At 33.9% G+C, this 25257-nt stretch overlaps 1 protein-coding gene across 1 annotated transcript in view; it reads right to left on the bottom strand.

Moving 5' to 3' along the window:
- The window catches only part of ADAMTS6 (ADAM metallopeptidase with thrombospondin type 1 motif 6), a 151427-nt gene that overhangs the window by 51641 nt on the left and 74529 nt on the right, over positions 1–25257 (bottom strand). Inside the window, exons 12-14 of the mRNA XM_085042277.1 lie at positions 22024–22170; positions 12806–12947; positions 2827–2934 (exon numbers count right to left, since the gene is read on the bottom strand). Of these exons, the coding sequence (XP_084898403.1) occupies positions 2827–2934; positions 12806–12947; positions 22024–22170 (397 nt within the window). The remainder of the gene's footprint in view (positions 1–2826; positions 2935–12805; positions 12948–22023; positions 22171–25257) is intronic.

Below are 25257 nucleotides of genomic sequence, written 5' to 3'. Positions count from 1 at the left end.
GAGGACAATTGATTTCATACGTCGTATGACAATGAAAAATATTAGCATCAATTTAAATTTTAACTACTAATTTTCAATCATTCATGCTACAATTATTTCGCAAGAAAACTTAATATGCAATAATAACTTACATTTGTCTTATGATAATGTCCAGTGATAAATTAAACCATCACACAATGTAGCTACATAAACTATCCTTCCAGCAGTCTGTGTTTCCAATTTTTGCATGGCTGCCCCTCATCTACATCTCTAGCATGGATGTAATCTATGATCTATGAAAAGGGTTACTTTTTTTATTACTTTAAATTAAAACACAACAGGAGCATTCCCATTGGTTTTGTCTTATTGTTTTATATGCACAATTTCTTCATCAGTGTATTTTTTTTAAGTGTCTTAGTTTACCTTCACAAACACATCTCTGGGTATACCAGAGAGAAACTTCATGCATATTTAAAATTCATATTACAAATTAGGAAAAAGTGTACCTTTTTGAACCCAGCTGATATGTAAAACCCTTCACCAAAGCATGAACATATTAAAGCTTCAAAACAGAACAGATGTAACAGTTCCATCAGCAGCAAGAAACCACTCTATTCTCTTTCCCTGTATGCAGAAAACAGCTGAGTAACTCTTGAGAAAAACAGTCTGAAAACCTTCAGGTATAGGCAGACATGTACCATGGAAAATTTCAACCCAAAGGGTTAAAAGCTTGGCAGGTTTATACAAGCAACTGAAAGAAGGTTTCATAATATAAGGTTTGGCTATTTTAATTGGAGAAATCCCTACACATTCTGCCCATAAGATATTAAATGTACATTGCATCAAATTATGCTTTGAGGTTTTTGTTACAAATAATTTACATAAGTAAATATCTAACTATGATTAAATACTATGAGATCTTGTTATATATTTAGAGCTGGAAATGTAATGTATTATATATTTGGCCAGAGTCCATCAAAATAGGGCTTCACTTAGTTGTGGCCTCTAGGCATGACTGCAGTACAAATATAACAATAATAGCAATAATAACAATAATAATAATAATAACAATAACAAGGTGTTACAGGACTGTAATCTATTCATTTCACCTTACTCTTTAGTAAAGAGAATTACTTATTTGGAAAGAGCTCATGTTTTCTGGTTTATTGCTACCAGGAACTATTAATTCACAGGAACCTTTGTGGATAGAGTTTACAGACATAATTCTCTGTTGTTAACAGGCATCTTTGGTTAACAGGTTTATCTTTGTAAAATGGCATGGATTCTCTCATTTCCCTCTAAAATCTAACAATGGAACAAGACACTGATGACTGGAAAAAGATTTTTGGTAGAGAGCTAACTGATTAAAGCCTCCTGAAAAGTGGACAGAGCAACAGTGTCTAAAGGATCTCAACTTGTCATCTCATTGTTTAAAAAACATAAATAGAGGTAAATTACTCTTAGTCATAAAAAAGGAAGGATTGCTCCAAAATAAACCTAGAGTGTTTATTTCAAAGTAAGGCTTCTAACATTTTCTATTACTCTGATGTAAGTTAACACTTTTGGTACTATGTGCAGGTAGTATTTTTATTGACTAACTCTAATCACTCTATTCTTTAAAATGACTGGTTCAATAAATTAATTTAACATGGTTTTCCAATATTCCCAAACCCAGCATGGAAAAGCCATCAGAATGATACTAGGTCATAGGCCCTGAATGAAGCCGTCAACACGCATTAATAAACTGTGACAGCTGCCCAAAAGCTTTCATTCTTGCTTTTTGAACATCAGATTGGAAGTCAAAATGCACTGTTATCTTTGTTGAAACCAGCTCAGCTAGCATGACAAAAGTCAGACTGAGAACAGACGTCAGTGGCCATTGTTAGGAAAAAAAATCCAACCTGGATCAGTAAATATCATCAACCGATGCAGCAACTGTGAGGCAGATACTGGAAATTGTTTAATATAACAAGCTCAACAATTCATTTTGTACAAACCTGCATAAAATACAGTATCTTGAAAAAAGGTCTGTAGAATGCAATTTTTCTCCCCAGTACATATCTTGTAAATTAACTAAAATAATTTTCCCTCCTCTTTAAGATCTGTACAGATTTTGCCTTGTAACTGAGAAACAGTCTTCTAATAGTCTTGTCTGATACTACTGGTATACAGAGATAATTTTAAAATCAAAATTATCATATTCAGAAAGACATTGTAGTGCTAAACTTATCTATTCCAACACAGACTTTCTGTACTTTTCTGTTAGGTAGAAGAGTTTATCTGACTGTACATCGAAGTCATATAAAGACAAACAAGCATAACTGAAAAATGAAAGAATAATTCAAAGTCAAAATAAAAAGGTCACGGGGAAATACAGACTTTTATAAAACCCTTTTATGGAGTCAATATTTTTTCTATATACTTGTATGATTTGGCTTATGTCTGAAAAAATAAAGTTTTTTTCCCTACTAACAAAATGACATCGTTCAGGCTCTAGATTTATGTTACATATTTCCATGGCAGACCTAAAGCTTTAACAATCCTTTATGGAAGAGTGGTATAAAATCCAATAAATATAGAGAGGAAACAGAACATGTTTTGGGGTTGTTGTTTTTTGATCCAGGCTATAGAGTTTTATAGAGAGGATAAATATTTTATTAAATTACACATATTAAATAATTGTGAAAAAAATCTGTAGCACACTTCCATTAGGATGCACACACATTCCAAAATACTTTCTGTTTGAACTGTTATAATTGCTATGAAATACTTAATTTTCTAATTCTTTCTTCTTGTAGTCTTTAAACAACAAATTGCTTCTTAAAACAATAAATTGTTTGTACTCACCCCCTTTTCAATGCTCCCCGTTTGGCAAAGAGTACCTTCTGCTGCTGGAATGCTGTTGGTAACACAGCGATTACTTTTGCTGAGGCACCAGAGCTCTCTACACACTTCCTAGGAAAGAAGGCAGAAGCAAGTTGATCAGAATAAAAGCCTAAAATTTCTTTCAGTCCTCATACACGCATGTATACACAAATTTGTTTTGAACAGAGACATGTGGTCTGGAGAGAGAACTCTAAAGATCGCTGTGATGGCAGTACTTTTGAAGCCACTGTATTTTGTCTAAGGATATTCTGCCAAAAAGAAATTCTAGAAGCATCAAAACTGGACAATAACGTGTTTTTCACACCTGCCATGCAAGTAATGTTTTATAATTGCTTTTTTCTTGGTTTGTGGTGATAGGTCATAGTATATTTCAGTGTTGTTATAGAAGCAGTCTTCAGAATCACTATAGTGTCTCCATTACAGCTGTTACCTGCCTCAAAATTGCCTGACAAAAAGGATACCAATAATTTTTAAATATGTGACAGCAAGAATTACTCTTTCCTTTAGGTAAAAACAAAAGGTTTGAACTCAGACTATCTGCACTCCTCTTCTGCATCATTTGCTAAAGCAGTGCATGTGTAGTTAGATCTAAACGACCTCTGTACTAAAATGCTTCCTTTAAGCTTTTAAGATTTGCAGTTGCTCTTTCATAAATGATTAGCCTATCCTATTTCCCTATGCTGTCAGTGTTAAACTAACAGAGATTTTCAAATCATCTTATTTTTCCAATCGCATTTTCTCATTTGGTTTTGCCCATTCACTAATTTGAATTAAGCCAGTTCTGCTGACGAGAGATACATGGTTAAAACCAGGTAAGGGTGGAAATTCATAATGTAGGCATGATCCAAAATTGGCTGGACACTGGAAATCTTCACAGTTGCTTCAGTTACCCTTGGATTCAGTGCGCATGCACAAAAGAATCCGGAGTGGTTTGCTTTTACAGTAAATTACTTACACAATAATATTTTCTGTATTGCTTTGGGATCTGTGCAAGAGTTTACAACTTCCTTATATGTCTTTTACATTTTAAAATATTTTCTTAAAATTTGGAATAAAACAAGATCTTTAAAATGATCTTACGATAATCCTTACTATTTCATTTTATTTAACTGCTGCTTGAAATGATACCCTACAAATAATCTTTGTATAGATTCCATGGTGAAACTTGAAAGAAAAAGAAAAAGGAAAAGACAGTGTGAATAAATTGAAGTTATTGTTCACTCCCCTCCAAGTTCAGTGTTTCTCTGAGGTAATGACTAATTATCTGGCACCTATACACACTATATGATGTGTTCTATACACATCAACAGGAACAACTGCTATGTTTTACCCTGAGATTCATGTTTTGTGCATTGTACTGCATATACAAATTGATTTATTTATACATTACTCACTAGCAGCTGCAGCAACAGTTCAACAGTAGAATCTTTTCTTGAAAAATGCAAAATTATTTACAAGGTTTAAAATCAGCTGGTGGCATTCTTGCAGTATTGTTAACACAGTGTATTTAGTTTCATTACTGGCAGAAGCAAGATATCTTCTTTATAATCCATTAAAAAAAATAAACTATAAGAACGGTCTGTGATTATATGGAATGAGAACTGATGATTCCTGGAGTTTCCATCCAATTTTTGACAATTAGGCCTAAGTTAATTAATCCTATTTAGTGTCTGGCTCTATGAAAATCTAAACCATTTTGTTAAGCCTCTTTTAGGAGTAATACTGCCACTTGTGATGGTACACCTGTAGCCAATGCAGAACCTTTCAAATTAGGGTTTTTTCAATACAGAAATGCAAGCAGTATAAATATTTACTTAACCTAAATCTCTGAACAAAATTTTTTGTCACTCAGCTGAAAAATTTTTGGATTAAGGTACACATAAATAAATATACTAATAAAAGTAAAACATCAGGGAGTAACAGAAGATACATCACAAAGCTTCTTGAAAAATATAACTAGATTACAAATTTCACAGCCACTAAGGTGCTAAAATTCAACACTAAATCAATTTCACATCTAAATTAACCATGAATCCAAACTTCAATAAAGTATGGATTTCAAAGTGAAAACCTAAAATGGATTCTTTTCAGACACAGTATGAGGTCCTCCTGTCATGATCCTGCCTTATTTACTTTAACATTTATTTCCTCATTTTGTTGAACAAAATTGGTGTAATTTACTTGCTCATGCTTCATGTGTGGTTTACATTGTCAAATAGTAATTAAAAGCATCAGACTGACAATTCTACTTGTGACCTTCTATTTATTTTAGATCTGACCAAGTTCAAATGTCTTAATTAACAGCTGTTCTGACTTTATGGAGTTTACTTCAGTGTTCTGAAAAGCAAAATATTTAATTGCATGAAGAAACAAAGATTTCAAACGTTCAGATATGGACAAAAGCAAAACATAGGTCTGGATTATATTCTGGAGTTTTAAAACATCTATGTTTCAGGATGATTTGAATCCAGAATTCTGGTTTTGCTCCAGAGTTTACACGCAGAATTCCACTACCGGTACGCCTACACAAGTATACCTTCTATATATTATCATGTAAGTGGAAGTAACAATTAACACATCTTTGCTAGTCTAACATATCTACAAATGAGAGCATTTTAAAACTTCCATTCAATAGGATTCTTTCTGTATATTCAGGCTTCTCTGGTGCATTAGACTCTTCCAAATTCACTGGTCTAATACCAGCCTGACATTTTAATTCCAAACAGATAACCATCTCAACAGTGTGTATTAATGAATAGAGCACTCCAAAACTATTTTAGTATTTGTCTGTTGGCAGGAAGATTCCAAGCATGTCAACTCACCTCCCTCCTTCACAAAATGAGAAAAATATTTATTCCTCAATCATTCTGAGAAGCAGCATATCAAAAGTAGATATTATTACTGACATATTCTGATAGTCCTTATTCAGACCTTAAGTTCAGCAGGAATTTACCTCAGTAAATCCCTAAAGACAAAATGCTAGTAGTGTAACATTACTATCGGCTTTATCATACTATTAATGTTTGAGAAAAAAACTCTACTTAAATCAGAAAGGAGTTCTGTTTGAGACAGATATACAATATCCTAAAATCAACAAAATATTTCCTCTAAGAAAAACTATTCAAAGCACCAAAGACTCACAAAAATAACACAATGTATCCATTGGTAGATGTAATTTATATTAAACCCAAGAAATTAAAGGGGTTCTGTAATTTCTTTTAAATATAGCCAAACTTATTTAAACTGCTGTTTGTTTTTTCCTGTTGTACCGCATTAAAAGAAAAAGGGGACTCTGAAGTATATTCTCCATCACCTTCTACATGAAATGAAAAATAACATCTTTAGTCATTTGAAATCAAATGAGATACCTAAAAAGAAGCAAAAAATCCATCTGTGGTGTTGTTTCATTGTATGAAAATGTAATTATACCAGGTACTCCTACAGCTCTGCCTTCTTTATTTTCAGCTGAGCTTGGAAAGTTAAACAAAGAAATTCTGACTAAGGCTCATAAAGCTTTCTGTTCTCCAGCTCAACCCCACGAACCTTATACCTGCTACTATGTGAGTTTCATAGTTATTGACTGGGGCTATTTCCTTACTACCACCCTTATCTGTAACATCTCTAAATAATAGTTTTTAATAAGCCAGCCTTAAAAACAGATGAGAAACTGCCCTGGAAAAGTCAGGCCCAAAATCACTAATAGAAAGTATACTGCTTTTTCACACATACACAAACACACACACACACACACACACACAAGCTCACACTCTCACCCACCCACCAATAGGTGACCCTTTTAGGTAGCCTTTTCTTAAGTGGAGAAGGATGGAGCTAACATATCTTTTGCCAGCCTTTTATTTGTTTGAATAATTTAATGAAACTAAGAGAAAGAAGCATAATCTGAAAATTAGTAAATGACCTCAAAGTCAGTCTCCAAATGTCAGTCTCCATTTACTAACTACTAATTTGTAAAGCAAACAAGGGAAAGTTTTAAAAATCCAGGAAACATAAACTGAAGCTGAGGCCTTTCACAAGATCAAGACAAGATAGATGACAACCTGTAACGGTGTATCTTAGGGCTCCATGACTTCAGTTTGGAATTCGGATGCTTGTATTTGCAGTAAATTAAACAAAGCTGAACCCATCTAGAGAAAAAAACACAGCAAATCAAATTACCTTCTTTTTGCCTAAGAATTATAAATGATGGAGCCTCTTTCTGTTGCATCATGCATAGTTACATACAGGCATTTCAAATTATGTAACATCTAAGTATCCTATATATCATAATCATCATGACTTGTTATGATATAGCACAATGAAAACTTACTAATATGAGAGATGATCAAATTGCTGTGCTGTTCTTGTTTTTAAAACTAATGAAAGCCTCCAACAAATGTTAGCAGTTCAGCCCATAAAATTTAAACAAATAAGACGGGAAATACATTCACAAGGCATATTAAATTATGATAATTTGGGAGATGCACCTTTGGTTCATAAAATTTTAAATTCCTAATTAGGTTTTTCTGTTACTTCCGCAGGTTTAATCTAAAATATGCTGCACCTATTGATGAGCATTTGCTAGAATAGAGTATAAAAATTACTAGTTTGAATTGCAATTCAGACCTGAAAATCATCAACAGAGTATTTTCAGCCTCATTGCTGAACTGCAGCTGACAACTCAACTAAAACTAAAAGACCCTAATTAGTAAGTGAAGTTCAGAAGGTTCAAGGTTTTGTTCAGATAAGCACCCAGAAGTTACCATTTTAGTGCTCCACTACCAAATGCTCACTAAGTGGTGCAGCACATAACGAAGTTTAAGTTGTACCTTCATACTATATTACCAACATTTTCTCCTAAATATTGGGTGCTTATGTGAAACTTAGGGAAACTACCGGAACTCTACAAGTTTAATCACCTCCAACTACCCTCTTCCCTTTCAGACCCATGCAACCTATCCATTTTTATTCAAACAACATTCTGCTATCTGGAATTTCATTATTGCTTCTACAGTCATCTAATCCACTCCTCCTGCTTTGATCAACAGCTTCTCCTTGCACCTTTTTTAACAGCTTTCACAAAATGCAGGCACATGGGTGGTGACATCTGTATCTCTAAGAGAGAGAAAGAGAAAAACAAAGACAGAAAGGAAGGAAAAGAGAAGGGGGCTTGGAGACAAGAAAATCCTAAGGAAAAAAAAGGGGGTCTGAAGGAACTTGTTTGAGAAAGGATGCAAAACTACTTTAGGTTCCAGAAAGAGGAAAACTACTGAGACTTTCCTTGGCTATACACATCATAAACTTAGAAAAAAGAGATGATAAAATTCATTTAATTACAACACAATCCTGTAAGTCTTTATACAAGAAAAGCTTGAAACTAATAATTTGTAAAGCCAAAGGCCTGCACAATAGTGATGAGAATTTTTTCAACTAGCCAGACCTTAGGAGGAAAAAAAAAAAAATTGAAAGGTTTGAAAAAAAAAAGACAGAGTATGATACCTGGATCTTCAATTCCTCTCTTTGCTTACACATACTTTTAACACCACTTTGTGAGCAATGCAATGTAAATCCATCTGACGAAACTACTTATGCTTGGCTGATAAGTATAAAGTGACTTAGTTATGGTATGATATATGAAGCTGGGGTAAAAAAAAGTATGTTACAGTAAGTTATTAAGTATTATGTACAGATTCAACTAAATACATGATCCTAGGCATAGTATCAATGGTGAGGGAACAAAAGGAAACCAGTAGCTTTGGTGCAAAGATACACCAGTGGCTTCTCTACCTTTCCTTGTGAAAAATCACCAGCTTCCAGAATCTGCTTCTACCTTCCAATAAAACCCCTGCATCAAGCTTAATACTATTGCTCTTTATTTAACTGGAGCAAACCACATCAGTATTTCACAAGGAAAGTGACAGCTTAATTCACAAATGTTAAAATTTGTATCACCCAATTACAAGGGTCAGTTGCAATTCAGGCTATTTTGCCCTAGTGGAAATACTGTATAACTATCGTGTATAAGCAGTGTGTTTACTCTTCTAGGTTTGAAAGTCAGGTGACCAATGCTGGCGGAAAAGCATAGAATGAAGAAAATAGCGAATAATTTTAAGATACTATCTCTGAAACCCTGCTAGCAGCCAGCAGCTTCACAGATCGTAAAATGCAACACAGCAATACTAACCATATGCATAAAGTATTAACTGCTTTTAAAATGGCTGAGGTTTTAGCCTCTGTCCTAAAAATGTAGGGACCAGCTCTAAAGCAAAGCATTGTTTTGAACCATAAAATCAGTAAATTACAGTCAGGCATTTTCCAGGTATTATTTAAACTCATAAAGCAGAGAAATTGAAAGTGAAGACTGGAATTCTTTCCTGAGTTAACCCAGAGACAGCCAACAGCCAACTATTACTAAGCAGATGCTCAAAGGATAAGGAGATAAGTCAATGAAAACGTTCCCCTTACAATCATCTAAGCCACAGGACTGAAGGAGGTTCTGAACTACCAGTGGAACTAACACACAAATAGAGCAGAGAACTGAGAAACATTTGACAAGCAGCAGAAAACCCACACTGCATCATCCTAGAAGATGTGGGATACCCAGCCATTACATAACTGAAGAGAAACTAGCAGAGTTTCTAACAATCTCAAAATCTTCTACTGTAATGAATCCAGTAAGATACCTGAAAGCATGTATTGCCTTTAGGAAAAAACTACGTATCAGTATTACATCATGCAATCTCCACCATTATAATTGGTTCATTGTAAGTCACAAATTTAACATTCTCCTGAATGTGAAAATATACCCAAAATATGAAATCTCTTAAATAGCTTGAGCCATTGCCCTTCACTTCTTTATTCAAAATGTATGTTTCTTCACCTAAATTCTATTACATTGTTCCTGCATCAGAAGAGACATAGTATAGTATATAGAATAGCACGGTATCACTGTCTACTTGCTAAAATACAGCTTTATTTTAAGTGGCTAAGGCATCACTTTGAATTCTTGTCTCAATTAATGTGCTACACAACACAGAGAAATCTGATCAATAGCTGCAACACTTTTGCTAGAGGAGTTCTGTCTGAATGGAACTAAACAGTTTAATTAGGAGTAGTCCTTAAAATAATACCAAAACTACCAAAGAGCACCTTTATATGCCAAATTGTCCCCTCATCAGTAAACAAACATACAAAAAAGCATAAAGTTGCAGTCCCTTTAGTAATTGAGTTCTGATGCTTTAATTGGTCAAACACCTCTCCACGTATATAACTTCGAGCTTCTAAGAACAGCTTCAGTTTTAACTGCGAAAAATTCATTGCAGAATTAGGACATGGTCTATGATCTAAAGCAACAAACAGTTTAACTAAACATCCAGAGGGAATGGATAAGGAAATAAGGGAGCATAAATTAACATTAAAGCTACATGGTTGAAAGAGGTAATTTTTCCAAAGGTTAGTGAGGTTGTGGCAGGATTACTAAGCAAAAAGAATGTGAAGATTTTCCAAGTTACTTTAAAAACACCAATTATATCAACAGGTACATCACAGCCCACAGGAGACTTCCAGAGTTTTTGCATCTGATTTGAGAGTTCAGCTGTTTATCTTGTCATGGTTTGCCACTAAAAATCAGTGAAGAACATGAGCAAGAGAAAGAAGCAAGCAATTTTCTGAGATTTGGAATTTATTTCCTTATGGGTCACTAAACCTACGTTGGAAAACCCACTCTACAGATTTTTTTACTAGACATTTCAAATAAGAAGGGTTAAAAGAATTGTAGAAAGGAGTTAGTATATGAACTACATTCACTGTTAGTTTGAGAATTTTTGCTATGTTTTTCCATCATAGCTGCACATGTGTCTGTTAGAAAAAGATCCATGAACTATCAATGGCATCTTCATGTGAACAGTATATCGAAAAGAAATATCCAGACCACTGAAGGTTTACTCTTGATAATAAGAGTGTTGAGCAGAGTATTCAATATAGCTTGTCCTGGGATTTAGAGCTAGTTTCACTACACAGTCCTAAAACCCTTTCATATATAAATAAATCTTCCTTAAGTAGGTATTTTTCATTTGCACTACAATCTCCCCAAGGCTGTTTCTCCCCAGCTTCAACATTCTCACTTCAATCTCTGAGACAACAATCACTATGTCACATTTGCAGAGCACTATGGCCATGGCAGAAAATATTTTTAAATGCATAGTATTTCTTAAAATGGGCATTACCAGACTTCTCCAATAACTTATTTTTTAATGCATGCATTTTGAATCCTATGAACAAGAACAGGGTGGTTATTTTCTGAGACACCTGGAAGTTAAGCTCACATTGATGGCACACTGATGGAACACAGTATCAACTCAGACGTGTGGTAATGAAGACATAACTTCACTTGATGAAGACATTGCCTCAATTAAGTGTCAATGTCATTTTGGTAACTCCAAGGGAATCCCCCCAAAAAGAAACCTTTAAAAAAAAAGCAGCAGAAGGCAAAAAGTGAAGGTAACCTACACATCTTCATTATTTTCAATTGTTTCTGGTTTAGAAACTGGTTTAAGAAAGAAAGTGTACTGATCAGCATGATCGTCACAACAACGGTTACACAGTTTAACAGTGTTTAAAAAAAAAAACTACATCTATGTGGAAAAGCCAGGTTTTGAACATTATGAACTTTCCAGTTTAATTTAAAATACTATATATATCTCCAAAGATTGTGTTATAAATCATATATTAAATACCTGCAGATTTCCCTAGTCTGCAAATAGAAGAGTGTGGTGAAAATTTGTAAGAAAATAAGAAGTTTAAAAAAAGGTATGACTTAGATGAAGAGACAGGAAATAAGGCCATTAAGGAATAGTGATGGGAAGCAAGAACTTAAAGAGGAAAAATAAAGGCCAAAAGAGGCTTGGTGAGGAATCAGAATACCCAGAGAGCTAGTCAGCCAGCTCACAGTTCATAGATCCTTTCCAAAATGCAATCTGCCCAAGAGGCATCCCAAGAATAACAGTGTATTTATCACTCTCTGGAGTGATAAATACAGATATTAAAAATGGAATTTCTTCGGATTATTTCTCTATTTTATCTCAATAATCTAAAAATTTAAAAATATTAAAACTATTTACTTTTAAACCATAAGAAGTATTCTCAAGGTTTACTTAGTGTGGTCTCAGCTGATTATTACATAACAAGCATAACAGAATACATCTTTCAACTACATACTTTTGGCTGGAAGATTTTAAACAAATATTTGTAACACAATGACCTACATGTGCAGGTTTTTATTTCCACTGTAAATTTATTTAATTATTGCACACTGGTACTTGCAGCAAAATCTTTTCAAGCACTTTGCTACTCAGTATTCTATTCAGCTATATAGCTTCATGTTTGTCTGTTCTCAGAACCATAATTCATCTTTCCAAAAAGATATCGGAATAATGTGAGATGCATTGGACTCAACATCAGGGGGGAAAAAGCAAGCAAACAAACAAGAAAATAAAATCAGATCTGAAAAATCAATACAAGTACAAAAGTAACCTGAAAATGCAGCTTTATATTGAAAGGTTAAAGCCAACATAACAGACTTTATGTTTCAAGATTCATACAACATAAACCTGATCTCAATTAACTGAAATCAGGGAAAATTCTCTATTACACTTTACAAGGATCAGGATCAAGTGTTCTGGGCTCTCTGTTCCCCTACAATTAAAGAACACCTTCCCCAGCTCATTGTTACGCACGTTTTAGTGTACAGCACATACAAATGGCTCAAGCAAAAGATGCAGCATAAGGATTAAAAAGAACCCTTTGCTTACAAATGATGGCACCAGACATGCTATTGGAAATCTGTAACCCACTACTACAACTAACTAACTAAAGATTTATGTTATAAAGAAATATATACAAGTTACTAAGCAGAACACTCAGCATAAGGATTAAGACTTCTTACCCCATATTTACATTGGCGGGATGTTGCTCCATACTGGAAGCGACACTGTTCATCAGCATCATACACCTGACCTGGGGCCACAGCTGGATAAAGAAAGTCACGCTTGGGAGGCTCATTATCAAGGCAAGTACCACGGCCCGAACTGTTCAACATAAAGGACCAAATCAATTAGGAACTCTACTGACTGTAAATCACAGTATTATGTATCTACTTCTTACTTTTAACAGCACTGGGTGTGAAACAAATATGGTTGCAATAAACAAACAGTAAGAAGGTACACCCATATTAACAAGAGAAAATATTTAGAGGGAATTAAGAAATTAAAATAATTTTTCATCATTATTATTTTTAGAAATGCTTATTTTAGGTTGTGAAATAATTTCATATGTTATCCTTTTTAAAAGTGTGATAATTTCTGAGCCACACAAGACTGATTTTCATTTTTGGTTTAGGATTCCTATTTGTTTTCAGTGGAGAACAGCTACATTTGGTCATAGAATGAAAAATAAACAAATTAAGCAAACACAAGAAATTCAGTTTACAATTTGCAATGACCCTTCTGATCCTTCAAACAGCTAAGTATAATCTTGTAGATATGAGCAGCTCAATTGGTTTATGTAAAACTAAAACACATTTGAGTTTCAACATGATGAAATATTTATAGGATCAGGATCTTAACATGTAAGCTTTTCTTCCATTTGAGTGAAGAAAACGGTTACAGAGGTAAAAATTCTGCAGGAACGTCAAATTTACCTATACTAGGGTGAGTTAAAAATTTGTATGGGTCCAAGATCTTTTGTATCGCACTGAAATTTAGTCTTTAAAAATTTCATGTTAGAACCAAGAGAATCATCTTTGAAAACTTCAATATTTTCTTCTTTTTATATTCACTGTTTTGTTCAGTGGTTGATGGTTTTTTTCCAAAATATGCCCTTATTCAATCACAATATTCTAGTGTAGTGGAATAAATAACAAAGAAAGCCAAAAGCAGACAGAGTCCTGTTTAGAAAACTTTGTACTTTGCTAAATATAATTATTCAGTTTTATTGGGTCAGTGTGCATAAAAGAGGACAGATGCTTTTTTACTTTCATTTCACATGTGAATAAGTGAGGATTTTCAAAGAATTCTTATGCCAACACTTAAAATTTTTTTCCGACATTCCTACCAATTTTGCCAGCACTTATGTTCTGTTTTTTTCCAAATCTTTTCCATGCACCTTGCCAAAGGAACATAATTTCAGAAGTGAATGTTCTACACTGTTTTTTGGAGATCTCCAATTTTCTATACTTTTCATCTGCAGATTAAAAAACAGCAAAAAGCCTCCTTTAACTACACATTTTATGTTCTCCTTTTAACCCTATTTTGATCAAGTCTTAAAAATACTACAAAGATCCTTTAAAAAGACGAAGAAACAAACATCTGCCAACCACTTCAGAAGGTGGCAAATAGCAACTAATGCAAGAACCAGGTAAATACTGGATAAAAATATGGTATTTGGTGACAAATTCCAAGGAATTTGGTGTGATTCACCTCCATGCATGCATACACACCACACCCACACATCCCCCCGGCTAAAATCTACTTTTAAAATATCAGCTGTGTGGTTCTGGCATAAAAAAATAGTGCACTTTCCCCTTTATTCCAGATAATTATTGCAAGTATACGTACTTTCTAGTAGCAGAATTTGGGGAAATATCCTTCAATCTTTTGAAATATTTCAGTGTTGCATTTTGCATGTATGAGGAGTTCATGTTAATAATTCTGGCATTAAAATAATTCAGATACAAGCTGATTTTCCTGCAATGTCTGGACTAAACTGCAGATAGAATCTTTGCTTAAACAAGCAGTGAGACATTTAGCATTTGGCACCAGCTTGAGCTAGTATTGCTGTATGATGGGAACATTTCCATAGATTCCAGTATTGCAGAGTTTACAAGATATCTGTAAACTGTGATCTTGTAAACAGAGAGCCAAGGGCACAGCATTTAAAAAACGTCATTACCTTCAGTGACTTCTCTCCACAGGCATATGTACCCCTGCCCAAATTAGATTACAGAACCAGTTCTAAACCTTTACCTTTGCTAGTCTTGTAAATTAGAATCCATACCTACTCTACAAGACATATAATGTCAGAAAAGCAAGTCAAAAATCCTTGTACTGAATAAAAAATTATTACTCTTCTGCTCTAATTACCAGATTTGCACCACAATGAAATATTGTTGTAGCAATAAAAAAAGTGAGACAATTACTACAGAGAAGTCATTCTCTTATTAGCTACATTATATCACAACCTCTAGACTGCAAATTTATTTCTATCTCCCCTGCTGCGTAAGTTCTATTATTTATCTCAAGCAGTTGAGCAAAACTGACCCCTGATACTGTATTGCATGAACTGAATTATCCTGGAAAAGAAATGGCATGTGTTATAAACACATTAATAAAACCAGAGACTTTCCATTGGTAATGAAAGGTCTGACCAAAGTTGTGCAAAGGATGAATACAGGCTGAGGACCATATAACCTTTCCAGAAAACTTTTACAGGACTTGGGAATGGTCCAATACTCTTGTGTGTATGTCCCTGTTCTTCTCTCTTTCTTTGTTCCATCAAAGCAAACTAAGTTACTTGAGAAAAAAAATTTATGCTAGGGGAATGAACCAAAAGGGTCCAAGAAGAATAATGGTTCTGGAGAACTTTATAAATAGACATCTAATAGTTATTATCAGTCAGGCCTACAAAAGTGTAGACACAAAAAAGATAGGAAAGAATGCCCCAAATACTTTCATATTCACAATTTTAGAAAATTTCTACTCAAAATTGATTTTGTGCTGTGTGATTTTATCTTATATAGGAAGCATATATACCAAGACAAAAAAATCTATAGGCTATCCCTGCAGAGCATTTGCATTTTTAATCATGGGGTAGATAAATCTTTAATGTCTGCAACAGAAATAACATGAGCTTGAACTGATCATTACATTCTATTACTCTAAAAGGTACTACTACTACTCAAAGACTTTCCCATTTTCCTAATTTTAGGTTAATTTTGTGAAGTTTTATGGCACATACTGGGATTTATTTCAATTATAAAATAGTTAAGTTGGATGTCATTTCATACCAGTATTCCAGTGCAGTGTCTCCAGAGATAATTTTAAAACACTCTACAATATAATTTAAATTTTTTTTTTGTATTTTAATATCACAGGACAGCAAATTATTCTGCTGTTTGAAACCTTGTCAAGGATACTAGAACCTTCTATGAAAGCTTAAAATTTCAGACTGCTATCACTACTAAATGCTCAACCAAATTAACACCAACAAACGATTAAATGTTTCTAAATCTTTACAGATTTCATAGAAAAAACTCAGGATCACCACCTCAGCACAGACATCGCAGTTGTATCCAAGACCAATAAAGAGAAAAAGCAAAAACCATGGATGTAGATCTCTGAGGGTTTGTGTTCCTATTAGAATATCTACTCCTAAATATTCCAACTTACACAGTAAAACACAACTCCTTCAATGGTTGAAGAAAACAGCCCAGAACACCAGCTCTGAAAACTGGTTTTGAGTGTTACAGAATGGCCTCATTCATAATAATGATGTGGACTATAATGCAAGTTACACTTAATTATCACAAATTAAATGTATTATAAATATTTGTGAATATCTATTATAGCTAAACAATCATATACATAAATATATTGATAGTATACATAATGTTTTATTTAATTCTAATACAATCTTACCCATAAAATATGGAAAAAGCAATATTAAAAATCATTAACAAAAACCACAGAGCATTTGTACATATTTGTACATATGGATAAAACCATAAATTACTTACATGCCTATACATCTGGCTCCTAACAGAATATTCTCTTTGTATTCATGAGTAAAAACTGTAACAGCACCAGGATACAGTTTTGTGCAGGTTATAAAAGCTGCTTTACTTGACATTAATTGGTAAACTCTGCGCACTGCTCAGTAGTCTATGGGTCTATGCATAAATATTTGGAGAACATGGACATAAGTAAAAGCAGTGTGATTTGGCGTAGTATGCTTAAAATTAAAATGAACCCGAATGCAATTACTAAATGAAACCTTTCTTGAATGTTAGGGAAATTCAGATTTACCACTCTCTCTACTAATAAAATCTACCTTTTAATGCAAGGCTCTTATTATCTATTTCATACCAAAGACTTTGTAATTTTACATAATCTTTTAATCACACTCAATTTTCCTTTTACTTGGTGATAGCAATTTGTTGTTTCTTTAATGCATACTACCCTCCACACTTTCCTGCATTCCAAAGTGTTATTTTATTCACTTGAATAATTATCCAGCAGCCATACTAAGAAAAATCTGTTGGCTCATCTATCAAAACCAACATCCTACCAAAAGAATTCAGGAGATGCTATGATATAAAATACTGACCAATCATGTATTTCATCAGATATTTTACAAATAAGTTAATGGAAATCTCCTGCTGATTCTGCTCTGTACAGTTTCATTAAATTTAAATAACCCAGAAGGTACACAAAGAGTAATACTTGCAAAGTCAACACTCAAAGCCATATTGCCATCCCAAGATTACAGAAACTCTTAGGTCTTTTTTTCAATTAGGTAGCCTTTTAAGTCAAACATAAGATTTTCAAAGTTTCGGAAATCTACAACAAATGAGAACACATTTTTATTCAATTACCTGTTAGCAAAAAATTTAAAAATCTTAGTATACTTTAAAGAAATTAAGCAAATTAAAATCTGAAGTGTAAGTCAACACATAATGTTGATTTACAAAGAATGTAAATTTTCTCCACTGATTTGTAGAAAGAGATTTTAAATTTTTATATAATCGATGTGATTTTATCTTTCAAAACTAGTCTTGGTTTAGACTTTTTTTCAGAAGTTATTTTATATTTCTGGAGTATGAGGGAACTGGCCAATGTGCCATAGATAGCATATGAGTCATACCCTATATTGACCTTGCATACCCACATATATGTTCAAGATTCATGGGTAGATGATGTCTGGACCAAAATATTGAATGATTTTTTTTTTTCTGTATTGTCTGCATGGACTTGCTTGGACAAAGATACTTTTGGCTGCCTTCCAGAGTCAGAAAGTTGTAGTCTAAGACCTAAATCCTGCTGTATGGCAATCATAGAGTGTCTCCAAGAATTTCCTGTAATAGATTTTACTGAAATATTTTAAAACTCTCAGCTCTCCTCCACCTTCCAGAGAAAATCTTGCCTTTGAAAGACAGAATTGGCCATCCTGCTTCTCTTCTTTCCTATCTGATACTGACATGAAAAATAAACTACGATTCCCAAAATGACCCAGTTTTTGTTACAACAAAACATAGAAGTAATATATATACACACATATGTTGCATAGAATAAAACTCATACTAGTTGTTTTTCACTCACTAAAAATAATTTTAGGCTTGTTTTTTTTCTCTTATGAACAGATGTTACAGGTTTCTACTCATTTTATGGGAATCTCTATCCTCTGAGACTGCTCTCCAAACCTTCAATACTCAGTCAGTATTTCTGTAATTAGTTCCATATAATTTTAGTGACATTTAAAGCCATTGCAAAGCACCTATGAACAATTTAGTTGATAAACTGGGTAATGTCAATCTTTCATTTTACCCAAAAGCTTGATGGACAACAGCAACTATGTGCTTCAAGGAATGTTTTCTCCAGAAAAAAAATATTTCCTTTGGCCATTGCAGTATCTGCACTGGTTGACCATCCTTGCTGAGAATTTTGGTAGATCTATTAGCAATACACAACTTTGCTTTGTCTTATTGTCATCCTTTGAGCCATATTCATCCTCTGTCTAGCATTCCTGCAAAATAATTTGCTTTCCCAACAACTGCCTGACTGAACTGGTGCTCGGGTGATACTTAATGGTTACTCCTCAGAGAAAAACTGCTGTAGCAAGTGGTGACCTGAATTGGTAAACTAGTAAAACCACGTTAATCTACCTTATCATAAAATACTGTGAACACATAATGAGCTTCTATCAAAATCCATTCGAGCTGCACTAACTTGAACCAAGATTCAAGGTAAAAATCTAAAAGGTCTCACAGACCACATTTCTCCTTGAGTATCTGCTTTTATTACCCTCATGTCCTATCTTTCTTGACAGACAAAGCTAAATTAATTCAAAGCCATCTTGGCCTCTAAAGCTCTAAATCAGTATTTTTCTCACGTGTTGCTAAGTTACGAAGAGCTAATAAGAAAAAAATTATTTTTTCCTGTCAGTATGCAGACTGTTCTGCTCTTTTAAAAGCAGTCAAGGAAATGTTGCTCCATGAAACTTGCAATTTTTCTCTGCTTCTTGCTAACTGATTACTACTTGCAACTGAAATAAATCTGCTTTTAGAGCTGTTCTATCTTAAGAAAAGGTGTGAATGGGTAAAAAGTGATTTTGAGTTCTGATAGTTGTCCTGCAGGTACTTGCATTACTCTAACAGCTTCCTGTTGTCATTGAGACGGCATAAAAGCTGGTGAGAAAACTAGAAACTGGAGAAACAAACTTCCGTTTTACAGACTACTCTACCTTATGAGGTAATAAATATATTAAGAAAAAAGTATCAATTAATTTATAGGATATTAGATCCACAGACAATAAGAAGCATAGATTTATAACAAACAGATCATGTTTGAGAAATCTGACACTTTTAAAAACAGGTTCCAGAATTAGTAGATGAAAGAAAAGTTATATTTGACTCTTAGTACAGTATTTAACACAGTATCCTATACAACTGGAAAACCGATAAAAATCTCAGTGTGTAAAATAATGTGCGTCCAAGGTGGCTTTGAAAAAAAAATAACATCTCCATTCCAGGTTACAAAAATACAGCTGAAGTATTACAAAAAATATTTTACTATTGAACCTGCAATGTACAGATTTTTGTTTTACTCTAGCTAAAATATCACTTAATATCTTCAGTAAAGATTTTTTGGTGTAATTCATAGATGGTAGTAATTTGAGTAGAGTTGCAAACACTGGCAATGATAGAGAAGTATCTCAAAAAACCTGAAGAGATTAGAACTATGGGAACAGATTCAACAGAGTATTTCTGGCCTTATGTTAATATAACTCTAATTTCACTGCCATACTACAGACTTCAAAATGATACTTTACCATAAATCAAATCTATGGAATGGAAAAGAATAATGGAGATGCTAACAGTAAATAATAAAATAAATCAGTAAAAAAATACAATGTAAAGAAGACTCAAGATAAAAATGCTTTTAACTGGCAGTAAAAATTGGAAAGACCACTGCATACAGCAGGCTAAAGTTTGAAACTGTGCAGGAACTTTATGAACAAATGTCCAGCTCTATTATATTTTCAGGATAACACAAGCCACAGAATTTTATCATGTTTCTTTTTCTAAATCCATAAATAAAAAATAACTTCTTCACTTTAGGTTGAATGATGTCCTCATCAACGGACAGCTTATGATCAGGACAATTATGGGATCAAAATGAAGTTTTTCAGAAAAGAGCAACAAATAGAAGTAAACAAGACAGAGAACAGCAGAAGTATAAGAACAAGCTCCCAAAAACTACAAGGAAATACCTGAACTGTAGGTTTACAGTCAGAACTACAAAGCTGTGAAATACTCTTAGAAGACATATGAAAATCATATTCTTTGTCATAGTTAAAACCAGGCTGCAATGACATACTAGGAAGACTACTAATGGGAACAGCATTGAATTAACATAAATAATTGGTAATTAGAAAAAAAAATAACTATGTATAATTTTTTTAAATAATGCTAAGTGTTAAATTAATACATATATATAGAGATAGAGATAGATAGAGATAGTGATATAAGGATATATGTCCCCTCAGCAAATGAAATTATATTGTGAGAAACCTGTATTACATCTATATGGTAAGGACTATTTACTCATTTACTGCTGTAGTTTAGACACACATCTTAAACACACCCATACATAAAACTGTGTGGGTGCACAATTCAGTGGTGTGATACAAAATGCCTTAACTTATTACTGATGAGAAATTCACTTATTACTGATCAGTAACTGATGAGAAGTTTTCTTCCTCCGAATAGCACCAACACTGTCTGTCTGTCTGCCCACTGACTCTATAGGAAGCTCAAGCACCTTGTCAGCCCAAATTGGTGATTCTCTACATCATGCAGGAAGCTACATTTGAACTGACCTAAAGGTTTTGGTCTGGATGAGTTGCTTCAGATGAGATTCAGAAGACAACATTTTATTCTGAGATTAGATCCCTGAAAGGAGATGTTCATTTTGTTCTTAGTAGCCTTATGGTTAGACACTGGACTGGTTTATGTCCATCTCTTAAAATACAGTAAGTGTCTCAATTTTTCAACAACCTGTGTTTCTTAAGGGAATGATTGCACTGATGACACTGAACCTACCAACTAACTGTTATTTGCCTCCAATAAAGCCCATCTTTCAGCATCTAAAAAAACCAATTATTAATCTGTTCTCAGTGAATTCATGGTTATATGTACTTGTATTCACAATTTAAAACATTAACAAGGCTTCATTATGAATCATCTATACCAATGACATGAGTACATTTTTGTGAATAACATATATTTTGACTGCTTAATTTTTTTCACAGTGAAATTTCAGGTAGCAATCTACTTCTGGATAAAAATCACCACAGAAGTAGAGATTATCAGAATTTTAAGGTATTAATATAGACATCTATGCCATCTTCTTCTATAACCTTTAAATTGTCACCAACAGTACCAAAGAACATTCATTGATAGGTAAAAACCCACAGGACTACATGAAAAATATCTGAAGAATGAAATGTAAAAGGAACAGGGCTATAAACTTCTTCCCTTCATTAGATTCCCATACATTATGCATGCAAAACATGATTCATAGACAAATTCTGCTCTTGTCTATTTCTCACTCTCAGAATAATGAAGTAATGAGGTATGATCAGCACTTCAAAATGTTTTGACTAGATTAAAATTTGTAGAGAACTGTTAAGGTGGGGAATGGAGCAAAAGAAGCTTTTGCTGTTATACAGAAACAATGCTCTACAGAAAAAAAGTCTTAAATGACTCGCTATATTTCCGTCTATTCATTATAAAAATGTAAACCATCAGAACATGTCACAATATCTCTACAATTGATCCCAAAAAGTGTCAGTTTTTTGAAAACTCATTTTTCTTGAGAGATTACTTACTCTAAAAAGCTGGTGATATAATCCCGACTGCAGGCTGACCAAGAGAAAGGATTGGTGTTTGCTGTAATATGAGCTGCCATTAGCTTTGCTGCTTCATGACCTTTGGTCCCACAGGAATTTCCAATTCCATCATGATTCATACCAAAACTGCTCAAAAGAGGAGGAGAGAAACAGCCCATTACTTTTCCACAGTATCATATATCTCTTAAAACATGTCACCTTTACACCAATCACATTGGACCTAAAAATACAATGAAAGAGAACTCTTTAAGTGGAGACTTAGTTAAGTTCTATTTAGTTTACTAAGGTATCAGAATACAGCACAATTACATAATCTTCTTTCCTCTTATGGATTTTTGTAAGCATTTTATTTATTTTCTATAGCTTTTAAAGAAAATATAACAGTATCCTTGCAAGATGAGTACAGAGCATTCAAGCTTTTATTTGGTATGGTTACCTGGATAAGGAATATTTATTATGGCACAGAGCCTTGGATTAGTAAAAAAGGGCAAAGAATAGGTGTTCTTGCTGTAGCAATACAGTACATACAGGCACACTGCAGCAAACGATAATTCAAGTAGAACATGGGTTTTGCAATTCCTAGGGCTATCCTGTACACACACTCCCTCTCTGTATCTACTCACAGAGTGACTTGGAGCCCTTCTCTTAAAGCTTTGCTTTGTCACAGAATGTCAAAATGAAGACAACTGAAAATCGGCAGAAAATGCAGTAAGAAACCTCAGGATGGAACTTGGCCAAAAGAGATTTTCAGGCAAGAAATTAACTTTCAAGGAAGATGATACGACCCTAATTTAAAAAAAAGGCTAAAGAATCCTTATGTCTTAGAAAGCCTGAACTAATGAAATACACCTTTTGAACTACAGATCATCAACACAACCATTAAATTAAAACCAGAAGTAAATTCACAGACCATCTGTTTGGACAGATTTTCATTGCAGACTGTCATTCTTTAGGACAATCAACAATGCTTACCTTAAAGGTGTGGCATAAATGAGGCACCTGAGCAGAATATTTCTCAATAGTACAAACATTTCTAAAACCCCACTTTCCTAGTCTTTGATTAATTTCCATTCAATCACTTGGAGGGAAAAAATTGTTCCCTCAGTTCTTATTTTTTAAAATATTAAGCTTTGATCAAATTTACTCCTTCTCAAAGAGGGCACAAGGCTTAGGCATTCAGAGGGGCAGATAGTGAGACACACAGGAACTTCCCTGATAATAAGACAGAGAAGTAATTAAAACAATGCCAAACTGAAATTCTGAACTCCCAGAATGATACAAAGAGGTCTGTCTTTGGAGTCCTCTATATGACAAAAAGACTTACTCTGATTTCTTACTCATCAGTCAGGAACACAACTGTGTTGAGGCACTCTGCTTTGATTTTCTATAACATTTAGGACTGACTGCAAGAACATAAAAATGGTAGCAGATAAGAGACTGACTTACTTACTGACCACGATACCACTTCATACCCCTTTCTTTACTGGAAGCAGTGACAGTGGTGTTATGTCAATCTAAACATATTGCTCCAGAATGTGGAGCAATAATAATATATTAATAATATAATAAAATAAAAACCAAAGGTTTAAATGTTACCCTGAGCTTCCATACATTGAGTAGTATTTCACCTCTTCAGGTGGTCATAACAACCTACAAGTGGAAGGTGGTGGTAACCATTATTTCCAAAAAAAAAAAAAAAAGAACATCAGTGAATGATGGATGTTTCCTACAGGCTCAGGGAGGACTTCATCATCAAAAAAGCATGGCTTCCTTGCCTATGAGAGAGATGTCTCTATAGGGAATACCTATTCTACAGCAATGTCTGCATGAGTCTGGCTCAGTTTGTGATGTCTCACAAATGCAGAAAGCTATATACTGCATTAGACACTGGCAAGGTCTGACTGACACCTTAGAGTGTTCTATAATCAAATAAAGAATACCCCTCACATACAAAAAATACAGCTTTAATCAACTCATCTGAGTGATGTACGTAATGCAATGAAACTTCCAGACCAGTGTCAATTCCTATGATCGGTTATCAATATATATACATGTATTAGGGAGGAAAGAGCTTAGATGTCCTGTGCAACAAACTGAACCAGAATTTTACAATGAAAAATGTGCTTTACTTATTTTTTCTCAATGGCAAACATTTCCAAGAATTTGGGGTACTTCAAACAGAAACATTCCTTTTTGAATTGTCTCTTTAGCACTTCTCAAAACAGAAAACATTATTTTTTAACAATCTTCATAAATTACTCCTTTATGGAAATGAGTTGAATTGGATGATTCTTATATATCTTTCACATTCAGCTTATCCCTAGTTGGTGTATTCCATTTGTCAAAAGACTTGCAGACTTCAACTCTCTCGGAAATGAAATTTTTATCTTTTCTGCATATAAGTAAAAGAGCAAACTTCATAGTATAACAACTTTCCTTCTACAAACTCTCCTTGTAAAAAAGATGATGTTGGTGACAGTAGCAATGGCATGTCTTATAAAAAGCATGTCTGTGAATGGAAGCCATAATTTCTGATGCACATGGGAACTCAATCAATGCCCTTCCATGAGCCAATGGTATACTTATTTTTTATAAATATTCATTCACCTAAATCATCTATTCCTTTCCAAGAAGGCTTTTCTACTTGTCCCTGCTTCTGAATTTAGGAGGAAACTGATCATGAAGTGCAGGTAACTTTTTCTGTTTGCAGAGGGGTTTTACAATTACTGTCATCATTTCCAAAGATGGTAGTGGCAGCATGCCATTACAGTCCAGTAATTTGCACTCCTATAGGCAGGATTGCAGTTGGAAACACATTTCTGACCAAATTACCAGTTTTATTTCCATCAGAACATGCTGGTCATATTTGGCCATCGTTACACTAAAACTAGGTCTTTACAAAAGTATGTTTGCAATTGGATTGGCATGGAAAGGTAGGGAAGAAAGGAAAGAACATAAAATATTCTTTGTGGAGCTACTGTTATAATTTGCCTAGCTTTTCAAACTCACTAAACATATACAGACTATTCCTTTCACTGGCTTAAAAAGCCTGTCTAAAACTACCTGTATAATTTTGTCTTTACAAGAAGAACCAGATGAGTGAGCAGAGACTGAAGTTTCCTCAGGTGACACAGAAGTTATTCTATGAAGTTATCTTTCCACCTACCATCTCCAGGAAGAATGTTTAACCCAGCAGGTCATGTGTTTCCAAGC

This window comes from Lichenostomus cassidix, chromosome Z, assembly GCF_008360975.1.
Source record: "Lichenostomus cassidix isolate B80296 chromosome Z, HeHo_3.0, whole genome shotgun sequence".
Classification (NCBI taxonomy): Eukaryota; Metazoa; Chordata; class Aves; order Passeriformes; family Meliphagidae; genus Lichenostomus; species Lichenostomus cassidix.
This window is presented reverse-complemented; position numbering and strand designations above follow the sequence as displayed.